Below are 17,734 nucleotides of genomic sequence, written 5' to 3'. Positions count from 1 at the left end.
ACTTTATATGATTAAAAAATATTTATTGATCAAACTCAATAACCAGCCAAAAGTTTATCTTTCTTTTCCAGTTACTCACACATCGAGGCAGAGAATAAGCCAAAAGTAATGTAACTAATGCTGTTATCCCAAGAGTCCATGATCCTCACATCGTAACTTTCTTATCACCAATCGCCTATATATACCGCAATTGAGTGCATCACCATTCACAACATCTCATACAAAAGTTAGCAGAGTTTAGTACTTGTTTTTGTTAGCAGCAAACAAATTTAAAAAAAAAAAAATGAAGGTAGCAGTGATCTCAATGTTGGTAGTTGTAGCCATGGTTCACTTCATGGTGACACCAGGAGAGGCTATTGATTGTGGAAAAGTGAGCTCCTGTTTGGCTCCTTGCATTCCCTTCTTGACAGGAAGGGACGCTTCTCCGTCAACTGGGTGTTGCGGTGGAGTGAAGAATTTGAACGCACTTGCTCAGACTACTGCTGACCGGAGAGCTGCTTGTGATTGTATTAAGACAGCAGCCGCTCGATATCCAAACATAAACGCCGACGCAGCCTCTTCACTTCCTAAGAAATGTGGGATTGACTTCAATATTCCCATCTCCAAATCCACCAATTGTCAGGCGTAAGTTGTTCTTATTAAATCTCTTCTTTTTTCTTCTTATTTCGAAATTAATTTATAATGTTGATGAATGTTGTCTTCTTCTCCTTTCTTGTCCAGCATTAACTAAGATGATGAGGACGTATCGCTGGTGAAGAATAAAGCTACATTACTACATGTGGAAGCTTTGGGTGCTAGCTAGCTTCCTGCATCTCCATTTTATTTCATTACTTTCAAATAAAATAAGCTTGTTCTGTATAAATCTTGGTGGTTCAGCAGTTCCACCGAGATTGTGTGTGAACATGAATCAATGAAAAAGCTTCTTGCTATAATTAAATTTAAATCTCTCTTTCATTTTGTTCTTGTCGATATAAAGCGATGGATCCAACAAGTATACATGTATATGTACGTAAACAACGGATAGGGTATTCGTAAAAATCACCTATCCGAACTTGAACTCAATCAATACTATCAAAATTCGAACCCGTTTCAAATCGGATTAAAATTTATTCTCAACTATTCGAACCTGTTCTAAACCTGATTATTATCACTCGAAAAAAATCTAAACCTGCTTAATTTTATATATTTTAATTAATATTTTATATAAAATATTATTTTAATTAATAATTTATATTTTAAAATTTTAATAATTTCATAAAATATTTAAATTCGATTTTATATAAAATAAAATATATAAAAATTTATAAATATTATTATAAAAATATAAATTTTATATTTAATTAAGTATTTATATAAAAATGTTTGGGTAACGGATATCCAACATGTAAAATCTGATCTCGATCTGAATCCGTCACTGGTATTATTTTTCAAACCTGAATCTAACCCAAATCCGATTATATAATATCCAAACTCATCTTATTAAGATTTGATCTGATCGAATACTCGCAAAAACTTGACCCGTTCACATCACAACATGCACGCATGGACAAAATCAGATTAGCTGCATTAGGACATATGGCTAATGAAATTATTGAACTAAAAAAATATATATTGTTGATTCATATTTAATTGAAGAGTTGTGCTAACATAAATTCATAAATACATAAATTTATTAAAATAGTTAAATTAAAAGAACCAATCAAGAATATTAGTATGAAATTCAAGAAACGAATGGAATGTTCTCTATTGAAGTCAAACTTTGATTGACAAAAAAGGCAATCTCTTATTCTTAATTACTGATTGAATTAATGTTGTTGGGTTTCCTATTAATATTCTTAATTTATTCCTTGTAAATCATCCGTGTAGCCACTATTGCCATGTTGTTGTTCAAAGGGATTATATTTAATTACGTAAATCATATTATTTATATAAATGATTGAATTTTTTAAAATTAAAATTTAATTTTCAGAGAGTGTCTAATTATATACTAGATAATGAAAATTTTCAAAGTAAGATTCATATAATATATACTAAAACTAAATAAATAAAAATTTAAATATAAAATACTTTACAAAAGTTTTCAGAAACATCAATTTTTTTTTTCTCCTTTATCAGTATGTGTTTGTAGGGATAGAATAAAGGGATCCCATGAAAAATCAAAGTGTTTTCATAATAAATTTAATACTTTCCTGATAATTTTTTTAAGAAAGTGGAGTGAGTCCAAGAACTCTGTTTCCTAGGGGTGAGCACGAACTAATTAATCTCCAGTCCATTAATTATTTTTTTAACTTAGCCATTAACATCAATTAATTTTTTTTTATTCAATTCAAAATTAACCCATTTTCAAACTAATAAGTTAAATATAATTTGTATTAATTAATTTGTACTTATATTTCACTAAATTTTTTTTGATAATGATTAATTATTATCTAGAAATTATTGTTATTATAAAGTAAATTTTATATGTATTTTTATTCTCATTCTATTTTGATTTTCTAAAATTATTTTATTATTTATATTAAGTTATGATGCAGTTAGAAAGCAAATGTTCAAATTTCTACTCTCCCTTTTCTTCCCTTGGAAAAAGCACACACATTGCTGGGGATAAATAGAGGAAAAGGAAAGAGAATGGAATTTGTAGCTCTTCTAATCTTGTTTGCTTCTAAATTTTGTTACGAGGGGGAAAGGAGAAAGGAGGATCCTGATTCTTTATCTCCCTTTCATTGCCAAATTTGGTATACACTATCCTTAATTCGTAGTGTGCATATATGGATATGCTGATCATATGTAACTGCCTGAAAGAGATGGCTTGCTTTTTGGTTTTGGCACGCCACTGTAGTGAGGTATTGAACTATTGATTACCTGCTTGGACGTTGAAATGAGCGGTGCATTTGTCATCAAGACTGGCAAGACCCTCAGGAACTGTTGGGAGATTGAAAAATGATTGAGAAGCTCATCCTCTTTGCTGTTGAAGGTAGGCAACATGAGGGATACTCCAAAGTAGAGAAGAAGCCAAAATAATGTAACTGATAATATATGGTTATGCATCAGTCCATAAGCCACATAAACTTTATAATCTCTGAAGAGGCTATAAATACATGAGCCTCTCCGATCAGTTCATCACACAGAATTACAAGCGTGAAAACTCAGTTAAGCAGTTCACACACTCTAGCAAAAATGAAGGGATTAGTCATCTCAGTGTTGGTAGTGGTAGCTCTGGTTCTATTTATGGTGATGCCCGGAGAGGCAGTTGATTGTGGGCAAGTAAGCTCGTGCTTGGCATCTTGCATTCCCTTCCTGACAGGAGGGGAAGCTTCTCCCTCGTCTCCATGCTGTACAGGGATCAAGAATTTAGAGGCACTTGCTCCAACTACCGCCGATAGGAGAGCTGCATGTGAGCGTGTTAAGACAGCTGCTGCTCTCTACCCAAATATAAAGGAAGATGCTGCCTCCTCCCTCCCTAAGAAGTGTGGGGTTGAGTTGAATATTCCCATCTCCAAAACCACCGATTGTCAGAGGTCAGTTTTTCTCATTTGCTCCATTTTTCTTTTTAATTTTATGGTGACTCACTTTCTAACACGATGGCTACTTCCAATTTTCTTGGTTCAGCATCAACTAAGATGAAGGCCATCGCGGTGGGAACAGAGAAATAAAGATTTAGGAGAGTATGATATTGGTTATATCTAATTAAGTGTGAATCTGCTACGTACTACACTTTCTTCTACTGAGATTATTGTAATAATAAAGTAAAACTTGATTTGCCAATTACTCCCTCCACTCCTCCCTCGTCTCTGCATGTGTGTGCATTTCTCTTTGTGCCTGCATGCGAAAAATAACACATACGAAAGAAGAAAGAAACATTACGATTTGAACCTAAAGCAATCACACTTCTCAATTTCCATAAAAATCATAATGGTATTTCCGGATTCTTTAATTAGTTGATGCTGCAGTATAGATTTCTTTTATACACTTCAGCAATTGATAAATTTATGCAGCAGATTTCATTAATCAAAAGAACTTGAAAAGTAAATATAGCAATCACTTCATTTTCAAGCACTGCACAGAACAAACTGAATCTCATCATCTTCTCAATTAAGTTGGGTGTGTAGTTAGAGCAGTAAGAGTGCCAACTAAAATTTGCAAATCAATACTCTAAGCCCAACTGCAGATCTAGAGGTCTATCAACAAAATATAATTTCTCACACACCTTTAGTTTTCCTCCACTCCTTTATGCTTCAGATTCAAGCAGATGAACCAACTTGTATTTTTCATTACGTATCAGAACTCTCCTGCTATCACTCCACCGTCTTGGCGTATGAAAGGACAAAACAAATTCCTGGAGCTCCTTGCATGAGACGTTTGGATATCTCTCAATCACATTATGGTCAGTGTTCTATGCACCAACAGAGTTTATCCGCATAATGGATCTCTGTGATGCTGTTTGGAAGTGTTGGCCGAAGCACAGTGGGTGACCCATCTCACCTGCATGGTCATGTAATCCTTTTACAAGGGATTAAATTCCATGATTCATTATGACTCTTTATTAGTCTCAATTATATTGGAAATCAAAATCAATCTTCCCATATCCTAGGGATTAGAAGAGTACATATAAATACTTGATATTAGCTGAAAATTCGTGGTTGCTACTAGATGTATCTTGTCCATAGCTGGAAGCAAGCATTCTCTCAGTGCAATTTTAGTTACTCTTTCTTCCCCAGTAGAAATTCATTACAAAGAAAGTACATCTAAATTGTGAGTTATGTAATTAATTTGATGACATGTGATTAAATATAAACCATAATTATGGGTATATATGCATGATTTAGAGACATATTTATGTCCATATGAATTCCAAAAAATATTATTCTCTTATATATAGAAAGCACAGAACAATCTTCAATCATAATTTTTAAAAATTAAAAAATAAAAATATGTAAATATATTAATCACACATTTTTGCTATATTACTACCACTTGTTTTTGTTAATTAGGGATTATGGGGTATAAAAAAAAAAATTCAATCCAGACATACGAATGTGGAAAGAGAAAATCATTAAAAAAAAAAAAAAAGGACATTCTATACGGAAAAAAACCGTACTCATGTTTACGATTTTCCTTCCTCTAGAAGCCAAAAAATTTAACGTTTTTAGTTCAGTTTTTCCAATGGTGATACGAAGGCCGTCCTTTGAGAGAATTCAAGTGTGGAAAACAGATGAGTATCTAATGACTAATGGGACCTTGGAAAAGCTGTTGCTTCCAATTGGAGCATTGGTATTCTCAGATGGCTTTCCTTACCAAAATGATGATATTGATGCGGAGAGCCATTTGGCTTGTGCGCCACCACTATATGATAACTACTAACTGCTGGAGACGTTGGTATAAATTGAATGTTTTTATTTATTAATTAAAATAAAATGATATGAGCTTAACCTCTATGCTGTTTTAATGAGTAAATATCACAAGCAATCATGAGTGTTTTTATAAAATTTATTAAATTTTAATTTTTTTATTAATTTTTTATAAAAAAGATTAATATATTAAATAAAATAATTTTATTTATAAAATAATTAATGTATCAATATTTTTATAAAATTAAATTAAAATTAATAAATTTTATAAAAAAAATTAAAATTTAATAATTTTCATAAAAATATTAATAAAGTTGATTGATCACCTCTCATTATTACCTCTTTCAATTCAATTGAGTTAATATATATATATATATATATATATATATATATATATATATATATATATATATAAGCAATCTTTACTCGAGAAAATAAAATAAAGAGGCTGCACTATCAGGAATGAAATCACATAGTACCAAACAGCTATACAACATGATCAGCTTTTAAAAATATTTCACCAACCAGAGGCCAAAATGTAAAAGATGCGATTTTTGGAATGTACTGTACGGAAGTAGACGACCAGACGTTGAATTCAAAGAAGCTACACTCACTGCAACCGTTTCTATGATATGGCGGCAAAGTTAAATGGCAGTTAAACTTTTGAATGTGTCTTCTATTATGGTCAGTTCTAGTCCAGCCAGAAATTAGCTGACGCAGGCCGGCGGACCTTCACAAGCAATTCCCATCGTCTCCTTGCAAAATGGAGCTTTCTCCTTCATCGACCATGCCCCTCCATTTCTACGCCCGCATCTGCGCCCATCTGTCTCTAGCTAATTGCCTTAGGTTTCTCTTAGTCATTTCTTTATTATTTTTGCTTCTTGTGTGCCACTTTGCCCATTTCAATTTGATGTTGATAGGGTCACTTCTTGTTGCTTTATTATATGTGTATATATGTACATTCCTGTCATGGGTGCCTTGCTAGGATAAATTATTCCCTGTACTCTCTTGATCCTCCAGAATCTTGGCTAAATTCTAAGGTCATCTTTATGTTGAAGAATTTTGATTGTTAGTGTTCCATTATATAGGTCGCTGCTGATTAATTCAAACCTGTAGTTAATATCGTTTAATGGGATTGAATTTGCTTGGTTTAATTGCCATTTAATGACCTGAAACTTGAGGTTTTCCTGGGTTGCTAGTTTTTCCTTTTCCTTGTGTTTTTTCTTGTTTTTAGTGGAGATATTTTGTCATTGGATACAAAAGCAGGTAAAATAATTATTGTTCAAGTTAATGGATAAAAATTTAGGAAACAAATAAGTAATTTGTTTTTTAGCAAATTTGGTGGAGAGAAGTATATGGCCTCACATGAAGTGTTTGGCAGTGCAGAATCTCTTCCAAGTACCAACACTTGCTGAGAAGAGAGTCTAAGCTCAAGGATATCAACAATGGTTGAGAAGTCGTTTGAACTCGATGCTGTTATCAAGGAAGCTGTTGATCTGGTATGTGCTTATCTTGCTTCTCCTAAGATGTTCAATTCCGCATCATGGTTTGTTTGCTTATTAACTGAAGAATCCTCCTTTAAGCTTTTTAATTCGTTAATATTACAAGAATAAGCTAAGCTAATGTAAATGACTCACATATTCTTTGTTATAAAGGTTTAAAATTCTCCAATTCTTGATACAAAGGTTTGAAATTCTTCAATTCTTGCATGATATAAAATATTTCTCCCCACCTAAAACTAACGTTTTTCCCTTGCTTCGAAATGTTGGGCCTTAGAATGAAGATAGTAACAGGAACATATTATTTTTGTTGATAAAAGATTATAAAAGTCAATAATGATTAAACTTCATAAGATGAATAAACAAGGAAAGACAAAGTTGGATGAAGGTGATTTTGGGAACATTCTGTCTGGAAGTCTTACGCATGATGCCTGTCCGCTAAATTTCAAAATGGGTTCCTGCAGGAAAATATACCCCTTGAAGAAATTTTTGTCCATCTTAAATGTACAAGAGAGGGTTTGAGTTCTGATGCAGTTCAAGAGCGGTTGGATTTGTTTGGATACAACAAACTTGAAGAGAAAAAGGTTAGCAGTGAGAAGCTCATTGGATCACTTTCACTTTGTCTTTGCTTTTTATATTTTTCTACTAGATTGATTAACCTACTCTTTCTTCAACAGGAAAATAAAATATTAAAATTTTTGGGCTTTATGTGGAATCCTTTATCATGGGTCATGGAAGCTGCAGCTATCATGGCCATTGCTCTGGCACATGGAGGGGTAAGTCTATATCTCAACTCTTTTTTTTTTTTTTTTTTTTTATCTCTTTTGTATGATAAATTTTGTGGTCTGATTCCAACTCTATCCTAGCTATGTTCTGTTTCAATATGAATTGTTTTGACAAAATATCTGAATTAACGAACTACTATATAAGGTGATTGGCATTAGTGGTGGCCGAGTGTTTGATGAAATGCTGTTGACAACAACTTGTTGTGCAGGGCAAGAGTGCAGACTATCATGATTTTTTTGGCATCCTGATCTTACTTATAATCAATTCGACCATCAGTTTCGTAGAGGAAAACAATGCTGGAAATGCAGCTGCTGCCCTTATGGCTCGATTGGCCCCAAAAGCCAAGGTTTGTTAGAGCTACTTCTATCTGTCATGTGAATTTTCCGTAATGCTAAAGGCATCAAATCTCAGTTGCTTCTTAGTTATGACTTTCTAGCTACTTTTACCAGGTCCTACGAGACAGAAAGTGGAGTGAGGAAGATGCGTCAGTATTGGTGCCTGGTGACATTATTAGTATTAAACTTGGTGATATCATTCCTGCTGATGCACGTCTATTGGAAGGAGATCCTCTAAAGATTGATCAGGTGATTGCTCATTCACAATTTTGACTTCAGGGTAAAAAGTGAGTTATAATTTCTTTGTTCATGACCTGGTGTTGATATTATTTTGCGTTGTAGAAGAGGAAAATTGAGGAGAGTTTTAATTGAAGTTGCCTTTTTGTAGTGGAACATAAAATTTTACCTCGCTTTTACAAACATTGCAATTCTGGATTTGACATTTTGGTAATCACTTGCAGTCCGCTCTTACTGGAGAATCACTTCCAGTAACCAAAAATCCAGGTGATGGAGTTTATTCGAGTTCGACATGTAAGCAAGGTGAAATTGAAGCAGTGGTCATTGCAACTGGTGTCCACACATTTTTTGGGAAGGCAGCTCATCTTGTTGAAAACACAACGCATGTTGGGCATTTCCAGAAGGTTTGTTTAAGAGCTTTTTGTGCTTTCTCCACCTAAAATAATCAAGAAAGAGGAGAATCTTAATCTCATGCATGACTTGTGAAACACTATGATAAATGAAATTTAATGACTAAACTTGGTATTATATGAATGAAAATCATTATGATATAACTTCAGAATTAGTTATTAAACTCATTTGATGGCTCCAGGTTTTAACAGCTATTGGAAACTTCTGCATTTGCTCTATTGCATTTGGGATGCTTATTGAGATCATTGCAATATATGGGATTCAACAAAGGAAATACCGTGTTGGTATTGATAATCTACTTGTCCTATTGATTGGTGGCATCCCAATTGCAATGCCTACTGTTCTCTCCGTTACAATGGCCATCGGTTCACATCGTTTGTCTCAGCAGGTCAGCAGAACCTCATCTGTAGCCTCGATTAGCTTCAAAAAATAGTCTTCAGATATACAATTTTAAAAAGTCAGCATTAATGAAATAAGTGCACGAAGTAGAGAGCATTATTCAAATAACAGGCATCTGTCTTCTGCAGGGTGCAATTACAAAAAGAATGACTGCCATTGAGGAAATGGCTGGAATGGATGTGCTTTGCAGTGACAAAACAGGCACATTGACGCTTAACAAGCTTACGGTGGACAAAAATATGATTGAGGTTCTACTTCTTGATTTCTTTATTTTAGTCTGCCTAGAGCGTAGCATCACAATACAAAATATAGTGTCACCCGAAAAAAACTGGCACCTTCAGAACTACATTTGCAGAGTACCTTGCACAGAAGCACATATCATTTGCATTTTTTTTTTAAATAAAATTCTTCTTTCACCAAAAGAAGTTGCATATTGGAGATGAATGGAAAAGTTGGCTACTTAGAAATCCATGAAATTGGCTGATCCACTTGTCACTTGAGGGAAGAAAAAAAAAAAAAAAACTGTCTAGGCACCCCAACCAATCAATCTCTGGACTGAATTATTTTTTTCATAATAACATTGATTTTGCTGTTTACAAATATCAGAAACATTATTTATGTGTTTTTCAGGTTTTTGCCAAAGGTGTTGACAGGGATATGGTTGTGCTCATGGCTGCAAGAGCCTCAAGGTTGGAGAATCAGGATGCTATTGATGCTGCAATTGTTTCAATGTTGGCAGACCCTAAGGAGGTATCTGATTAAGTGCTTTGATAATAATTTCTGTTGATGCTATGGAAATGCTTCTAGTATGTCTTGAAATGTTAATTTTCAAAATGTTTGTTATTTTTTCATAAGTGTTAAGAATACAATTTCCTAAGAATTTTCGAAATTTTTGCATTATGTTTAAAAATGTGTAACAGATTCTTTTCTTGCATATGTTCTGATACCCACTATGTGCAGTTTCTGCAATTTTTTTATATCTGCAGTTCTTTATTGCTTGATTGTCCTTTTTTCCTGTGATTTATGTGTAACCTTATTTCTCTACTGTGTACTTCTTTCTAAAGGCTCGAGCTGGAATTACTGAAGTTCACTTCCTCCCATTTAATCCAACTGACAAAAGGACTGCGCTTACATACATAGATTCTGTTGGTAAAATGCATAGAGTCAGCAAAGGTGCACCAGAGCAGGTATAACATCAGCATTAACATTACAAAAGCAACCAGTTAACCATAAAGGGTAATTTCTGAGCCCTTTTACACGAATTCCATTCAGATTCTCAATCTGGCACATAACAAATCAGAAATAGATAAGAAGGTACATGCAATAATCGACAAATTTGCAGAAAGAGGACTTAGATCTCTTGGTGTTGCACGCCAGGTGACTAACATGCACTTCTATATCTAATATATTCATGTTTTTCTCTATCAACTTTCTGAAAATATGCAGTTCCGTCTTCTCTAGGAAGTGCCTGCTGGAAAAAAAGAAAGTCTGGGTGGCCCCTGGGAATTTGTTGGGCTGCTTCCTCTATTTGACCCTCCTCGCCATGATAGTGCTGAAACAATCAGAAGAGCTCTGGATCTTGGTGTTAGTGTTAAAATGATCACAGGTGTGAGACTATTCTCCTCGTGATTTAAGTGCTTTTCTTTCTCTCATCCGATTCCTATTCAGCTTCTGTCCAATTATTTGCAAGCGATTTATATGTGCACTAAAACTGGAAAGTTATAATGCCTATCAGTTTATGGGAGACTGTAGGTTTATCTTGTTACCATCAATGTCTATAAGCCATCTTGTTGGTATCAGTTGGTTAATTTACTAGGTTAAAATTAATGTTAAATAGGAAAGCCATCAAGATTGATAGTAATTAGTAGTAGTTCATGTTTTTTGTGATTTGGTGATGTTCATTCTATGCCTCATATCACACATCTTTTCTGGGAGATGATGAAATTCAATTCGTAGATCCCGGTATGCATATGGGTAAACAGCTCACTTAAACTTACAGTGAAATGTACCCTTTCATGTGGGCTACTCCTCTTGCGTAATCGATGTCCCAATGAACCTCCTAATATATCAGAAGTTTTTTTTTTTTTTTGAAAGAAAAAGCTTTTGTACTGCAATACAGTCTAAATAAGATTTTTGCAGGTGACCAACTTGCAATTGGCAAGGAAACTGGAAGGAGGCTTGGAATGGGTACAAATATGTACCCATCTTCATCTCTGCTCGGTGAAGGCAAGGATGAGGCAATTGCATCACTTCCAATTGATGAGCTCATTGAGAAAGCTGATGGTTTTGCTGGTGTCTTCCCTGGTAAATCTGCTAATTCTTCCATTATGCTCAGGGAAAACTCTTCCAGTGTCAGCTGTCTAATTTGGATTCCATTTTCTCATCTTCAGAACATAAATATGAGATTGTACGAAGACTACAAACTAGAAAACACATATGTGGAATGACTGGTGATGGAGTGAATGATGCACCTGCCTTGAAGAAAGCTGACATAGGAATTGCTGTAGCAGATTCCACAGATGCTGCCAGAAGTGCCTCTGACATAGTTCTAACAGAACCTGGGCTAAGTGTAATCATTAGTGCTGTCTTAACAAGTCGTGCTATATTCCAGAGGATGAAAAATTACACGGTAATATTTATATTAGCTACAATATCCAAGATATGATCAAATTATCTGGAAATGCTTCAACCGTATGACTAGAAATCTAAAAGTTAATTTTTTTGTCCTTGCCAGATATATGCAGTGTCTATCACTATACGCATAGTGGTAAGGTTCTCTTGCATACTGAAATTTCATGAATGAAAAGTTATGAAATGCATCCTACCATCCTTCATGCTCATTTGCGGTTGGTTTTCTTTTAACAGCTTGGTTTTATGCTGCTGACTGTCTTCTGGAAATTTGACTTTCCTCCTTTCATGGTTCTTGTAATTGCCATTCTTAATGATGGTTAGCTTTTCTAGTTTCTCAACCTATTGTTATTTCTCTATAGTATTTACGTGCCTCATGTTTTTATGCACACTATTCATCCTCTTGCTCATCAATTTAGCCTCCCATTTGGCTGCCAGGTACTATCATGACCATATCCAAAGACAGAGTCAAGCCTTCTCCCCTTCCTGACAGTTGGAAGCTTAGTGAAATTTTTGCAACTGGCATTGTCCTTGGCGGTTACCTGGCTCTAATGACAGTCATTTTCTTCTGGGCAGCTTACGAAACTAACTTCTTTCCGGTAATTCCCTTCTTTTGTTTCCTAACATTCCTCTAATTTATTTCAATTATTTCCATAAATCTTCTGAAGTCAATACCAGAATATAAAGTATAAACAGCATATCAGTTCCATAAGTTATCGGAAAAGGGAGGATGGTCAGAGCCCAGAAGCTCCTCTATACCTTTGCTCCATTCCTGATGCTTCTTTAGTTGGGATAAATAATCTCCTTAACGCTTGCATTAACTTTTTGTAACGCAATAACTTTGTAGAAACATTTCGGTGTCCGGAACTTCAACCAGCACCACTTGAACATGGATGATGAAGCCATTGCCAACAAACTTAAAGAACAATTAGCATCAGCTATATATCTTCAAGTCAGTACCATTAGTCAGGCCTTGATATTTGTGACCCGCTCCAGGGGCTGGTCATTCACAGAACGTCCAGGCCTTCTGCTTGTTGCTGCCTTCGTAATTGCTCAACTGGTAACGAGTCCTAGATGTCCTATCATTTTACCTTTTAAATTACACATCAACTGCTATCAACTGAAACCAATGGCATTATTCTTCTTCCATGCCTCTAATAACAAGCACTGGAAAATTTATAATGAACATATGATATATGCCACAACTTTGGCTTGACGCCTACAAGTTTCTTCATGGAAGGCTTTATGTTGATTTCAGATTGCAACGGTGATATCTGCCCATGCAAACTGGGGATTTGCTGGGATCAGAAGTATTGGTTGGGGGTGGACAGGTGTGATTTGGTTGTACAATGTACTGACTTACTTCCTTCTTGATCCTATCAAATTTGCTGTGCGCTATGCACTCAGTGGAAAAGCTTGGGGTCTGGTGGTAGAGCAAAGGGTGAGTGCTAAGTAATGAATACTGATCAGTAAACTAGTAAGTACCATCCTTCCAAATTGAAGTCCTCAACTACTAACTAAACTTTGCCATTTACCAGACTGCATTCACCAGTAAGAAGGATTTTGGAAAGGAAGCTCGTGAAGCTGCGTGGGCGACTGAACAGCGAACACTACATGGCCTCCAGTCAGTTGAGACAAAAATGTTTTCGGAGAGGACCCCTTTTAGGGAAATCAGCGTCATGGCTGAAGAAGCTAAAAGGCGTGCAGAGATTGCAAGGTCAGTCTTCACCAAATTTATGTATATATATATTTTTTCCATGAAACCTGAAATTTCTTGATTCTGAATTCTGAGTCCTTTTGATGGAGCTGCAGGTTGAGAGAACTTCACACACTCAAAGGAAAGGTTGAATCATTTGCCAAGTTAAGGGGCTTGGACATCGATGCCATTAACCAGCACTACACCGTCTGAATATTTTTATTATTTTTTCCTCTCCTCCTTCGTTACTTTCTCGCCTTTCCATGTTCGTTCTATGTTACTTTTCAAATCATATGGCGGATTATCATTATGTATAAGCTTGACACTTGTTGCTACCGATTTATTATAAAATAATAATAATATCGATTTTCCAAGTAATTTGCAATTTGCGTGTGTTTGGATTTTGGATATTACCAAAGATGACAATAACGGTTGTTAAAAAAACAAAGATGACAATAGCGACATCGCTTTTTACCACAAACGCCATTTTGAATTTCTCCCTTCTCTCTTCAAGCCATATAGAGGAGGGGCAGCAACAGCGAAAGCATCTTCTCTTCTTTGGAGTATGACTCAACTCAATTCAACTAAATTTTCATCCAAAAAATTTGGAGCCGGCTATATGGATTTACTTTATCCACTCTAAACGATTTTGGGTTAAATCCTCAGAAATGTGTAATGCTTCTAGGTCATGTTGTACTACTCTCTTCCAAGTCAATTTAGATTTACCCCTTTTTTTTTCTATCATCTAACCTAATGTGCTCTACTTGTCTAACTAGAGTCTCTGTATGTCTACATTTCATATTACCAAACTATCTCAATCTCCCTTCTCTCAATTTATCTTCAATTGGCACCACTCCTACATTTTCTCTAATACTCTCATTACGGACTTTATCTAGTACAGTATGGCTACTCATCCACCTTAATATTCTCATATCTGCAACTCTTATCTTAGACGCATATGACTCTTTCAGTGCCCAACACTCACTACCATATAACATAGCCGGTCGTATGGCTATACGGTAAAATTTTCCTTTCAACTTATTGGGAATCTTGCAATCACTTTAAACTCCCGTGGCACGTCTTCACTTCAACCATCCGGCTTTAATCCTATGACTAACATCCTCCTCACATCCCCCATCTATTTGAAGGACTAAGCCTAGATATTTAAAGTGATTACTTTGGGACAGTACCACTCTATTCAAACTAACTCCTTCCCTATCACCAGTTTGGCTTTCACTGAACTTGCAATGCTTGTATTCTATTTTCGTTCTACTTAACTTAAAACCCTTTGACTCTAGAGTACTTCTCCAAAGCTCTAGCTTTCTATTGACTCCTTCTTGTGTCTCATCTATCAGAACAATATCATCCGCAAATATCATGTACCAAGGAATACTCTTTTGTATATGTTTCGTAAATTCATCTAAAACTAATGTAAAAAGGTAAGGACTTATGGCTGATCCTTGGTGTAATCCAATTGAGATCGAAAATCTTTTGTGTCCCCTCTCACTGTGTGCACAATAGTAGTTACTCCTTCATACATATCTTTCAACACTTATATGTACCTAATAGATAACATCTTTTGTTCTAACACATTCCATAAGATATCTCTTGGAACACTATCATAAGCCTTCTCCAAATCAATAAAAACCATGTGTAGATCTTTCTTCACATCTCTATATTTCTCCATCAAGCTTCTAATGAGAAAGATCGCTTCCATAGTTGAACGACCAGGTATGAAAACCAAATTGATTGAGAGAGATAGAAGTATCATGACGTAATCGATGCTCCATAACTCTCTCCCACAACTTCATAGTATGGATCATGAGTTTAATTCCCCTATAGTTTGAGCAACTCTGTATATCTCCCTTATTTTTAAAAATAGGTACTAAAATATTCATCCTCTATTCATCAGGCATTTTCTTTGAGTTTAGAATCTTATTAAATAATTTAATTAACCATACCACTCCCATATCTCCCAAACACTTCCACACTTCAATTGGTATTTCATCGGGTCCACAGGCTTTACCCACTTTCATTCTCTTAAGTGCTTCCTTTACTTTTAAAGATCTAATCCTTCTAGTATAATTTATATTCTTTTCTATTGTTTTATAGTCTATATTCACACTATTACCATTTTGACTATTATTAAAGAGATCATTAAAATAATTTCTCCATCTTTCTTTAATGTCCTCATCTTTCACCAACATTTTTCCTTCTTTATCCTTAATGCACCTAACTTGATTGAGATCTTGACATTTCCTTTCTCTCCTCCTTGCTAATTTATAAATATCTTTCTCCCCTTCTTTAGTTCCAAGTTTCTCATATAACTTTTCAAAGACATGTGTTCTTTCTTGACTAACTGCCTTTTTTGCGTCTTTCTTTGCTATCTTGTATTGTTCATATGCTTCATTATTATAATATTTGGGTAATTTCTTATATCATTCCCTTTTTCTCTTCACTGCCTTTTGTACTTCCTCATTCCACCACCATCTCTCCTTTGAGGGTGGTCCATGTCCTTTAGACTCTCCAAGTACTTTTCTAGCTACTTCTCTAATCTTTTGTCACGACCCAACCTATGGGCTGGACTGGCACTAGGACCTGGGTCAGCCTAAAGCCCTCGAGACCCGTAGTAAGCCTAACTATTCCTCAACCCAACTCTAAGGCCCATTTGGGCCCAATTTCAAGAATTCAATCGGACAGAGTCCGGCCATAAAATGGACCTTTAAACGGGGAGTTTTTGACTCACCCGACCTGTAAACATAATATATAATCAATTGAGGAGCTTCACTTACCCTCTACATACTCATAATAACATAAAAGCTCCTCATCCAGTCCAACATACATGCATATAATAAGTTTACAGGTCCAACATAGTAAATTATATTATAGACCCAAATCAATTAAATATTTTTAACACAAGCGAAAATTTTAGGAGTTAACAGAATTATACAAACATGAATAGACGACCTATGAAGGAGAAAAGCAGGTTAACCACAACAATAATCCTCTTGTAGCTTGGAAAAATATTGAACAGGAGTGAGCGTTCGACTCAGAGAATAAAATATCAATTTTAACCATAATCTCTATAACCATCTAAAGTTAATGCACCATGTAGAGTGAAATACAACATCGTTATTATTTTCACATCATAACAGCAAAAAGGTAATCTGGAGCACTCACACATCCGATAAGGTCAAACCATAAATATATGGGAGCTAATCCCCTATACAGCCCTCTTAATTCAACCTCTGCCAGCGAAGAACTCAAGCCGGACTTTCGCTTAATAAACCAATACGGGGTCCCAGCGAAGAACTCAAGCCGTGTCTACCCCGAAGGATCGGGTCCTAGCGAAGATCTCAAGCCATGTCTACCCGTCCTGTCCATATCTAACACTATACCACACGCACGCCAACGCACGCACACTACTCCAAATTATCACAACAATATCCATGGCACTTTAACAGTTGTGAATGCAACATAAAAAGTGCCTTGAGTTTAACTACATAGATACATATTTATAAGTGATGCATGGGCATGTTTGAACATATAATAATATCGAAATTATAATTAAAATTAATATTTTACTCACAGACTTAACCGAAGTCACTGTGGCGGCTGAGCGGAGGAAGAAGGCTGTCCCGGCTCACCTGACAATTTTATTATAATTATTTAGTACATTTGACTTAATACAAGCTAAGAAAAAGACCAAAGATGTCCTAAGTCGTACCGAAAATCCGGCAAAGTCTCCCCTATACCTAGGACCTACCCAATCTGCAAAAGGGCTTAAAATGCACTTCTATATCCACAAACCATACATCCACAACTCAATCACATCACACAACCCCTCCTGGGCCCATTCAAACAGTCATCAATCACAACATGTAAAATTATAGTTTAGTCCTCATAATTAACCCTTTTGCAAAAACTACCCAAATGAGTTCTAAAAATTCTAAAACATTACCCTGCGGTCCTTAGCATCATTACTAAGCTAATGCGAAAGGAATCATAATTTTCTGAACTACCACGAATATTTTATGAAATTTTAATCCAATTGAAGCACTAGAAAATTACAAAAAAGTAAGGTTCAGGTTTACCTATGCTGATTCCGACTTTGAGGACGTGCTCGGAACGTCTGACAATGGTGGGGTAGCTAAAATCTCAATCCAATTCCAAGACTTTTTCGGTAGCTTGTCTGTCTGGCCGGTCGAAAATTTACAGACCCGGGTAACCATCGAATTTCCGCGAATTGAAGGTACCTACACGAAGCCCATAACATGGGGGTTAGCACATAATTTTTATGGAATTTTCTAAGCTCATTTAGTACCCGGAAAAATACTACGAAGTTTCGTGGGACCCACCAAAAAATGATGTCGAAAAATTTTGAAATTTATATTG

The 17,734-nt window shown here is 35.4% G+C and overlaps 3 protein-coding genes across 3 annotated transcripts; all 3 read left to right on the top strand.

The window, feature by feature from the left end:
• Positions 1 to 227: 227 nt before the first annotated feature.
• LOC110657743 (non-specific lipid-transfer protein A-like) lies at positions 228 to 839 on the top strand. The gene is made up of 2 exons (XM_021815088.2): positions 228 to 624; positions 721 to 839. The coding sequence occupies exons 1-2, from the start codon at positions 284 to 286 to the stop codon at positions 728 to 730; spliced, it is 351 nt and encodes a 116-aa protein (XP_021670780.2). The 5' UTR covers positions 228 to 283; the 3' UTR covers positions 731 to 839.
• Positions 840 to 2,982: 2,143 nt separating this feature from the next.
• LOC110657744 (non-specific lipid-transfer protein A-like) lies at positions 2,983 to 3,759 on the top strand. Its single transcript, XM_021815089.2, has 2 exons — positions 2,983 to 3,518; positions 3,610 to 3,759. Exons 1-2 carry the CDS (start codon positions 3,178 to 3,180, stop codon positions 3,617 to 3,619), a joined length of 351 nt encoding a protein of 116 aa, XP_021670781.2. The 5' UTR covers positions 2,983 to 3,177; the 3' UTR covers positions 3,620 to 3,759.
• Positions 3,760 to 7,292: 3,533 nt separating this feature from the next.
• LOC110657745 (plasma membrane ATPase 1) lies at positions 7,293 to 13,713 on the top strand. Its single transcript, XM_021815090.2, has 20 exons — positions 7,293 to 7,431; positions 7,525 to 7,623; positions 7,842 to 7,979; positions 8,083 to 8,217; positions 8,430 to 8,609; positions 8,798 to 9,004; positions 9,144 to 9,263; positions 9,646 to 9,765; positions 10,080 to 10,202; positions 10,288 to 10,392; positions 10,477 to 10,621; positions 11,155 to 11,319; positions 11,406 to 11,644; positions 11,750 to 11,782; positions 11,881 to 11,962; positions 12,082 to 12,242; positions 12,491 to 12,703; positions 12,902 to 13,084; positions 13,182 to 13,360; positions 13,456 to 13,713. The coding sequence occupies exons 2-20, from the start codon at positions 7,555 to 7,557 to the stop codon at positions 13,550 to 13,552; spliced, it is 2,694 nt and encodes an 897-aa protein (XP_021670782.2). The 5' UTR covers positions 7,293 to 7,431; positions 7,525 to 7,554; the 3' UTR covers positions 13,553 to 13,713.
• Positions 13,714 to 17,734: the final 4,021 nt, after the last annotated feature.

The sequence above is a fragment of the Hevea brasiliensis genome, chromosome 2 (assembly GCF_030052815.1).
Source record: "Hevea brasiliensis isolate MT/VB/25A 57/8 chromosome 2, ASM3005281v1, whole genome shotgun sequence".
NCBI lineage: Eukaryota > Viridiplantae > Streptophyta > Magnoliopsida > Malpighiales > Euphorbiaceae > Hevea > Hevea brasiliensis.
The sequence above is the reverse complement of the archived record's forward strand: the minus strand, read 5'-3'. Positions and strand labels throughout refer to the sequence as shown.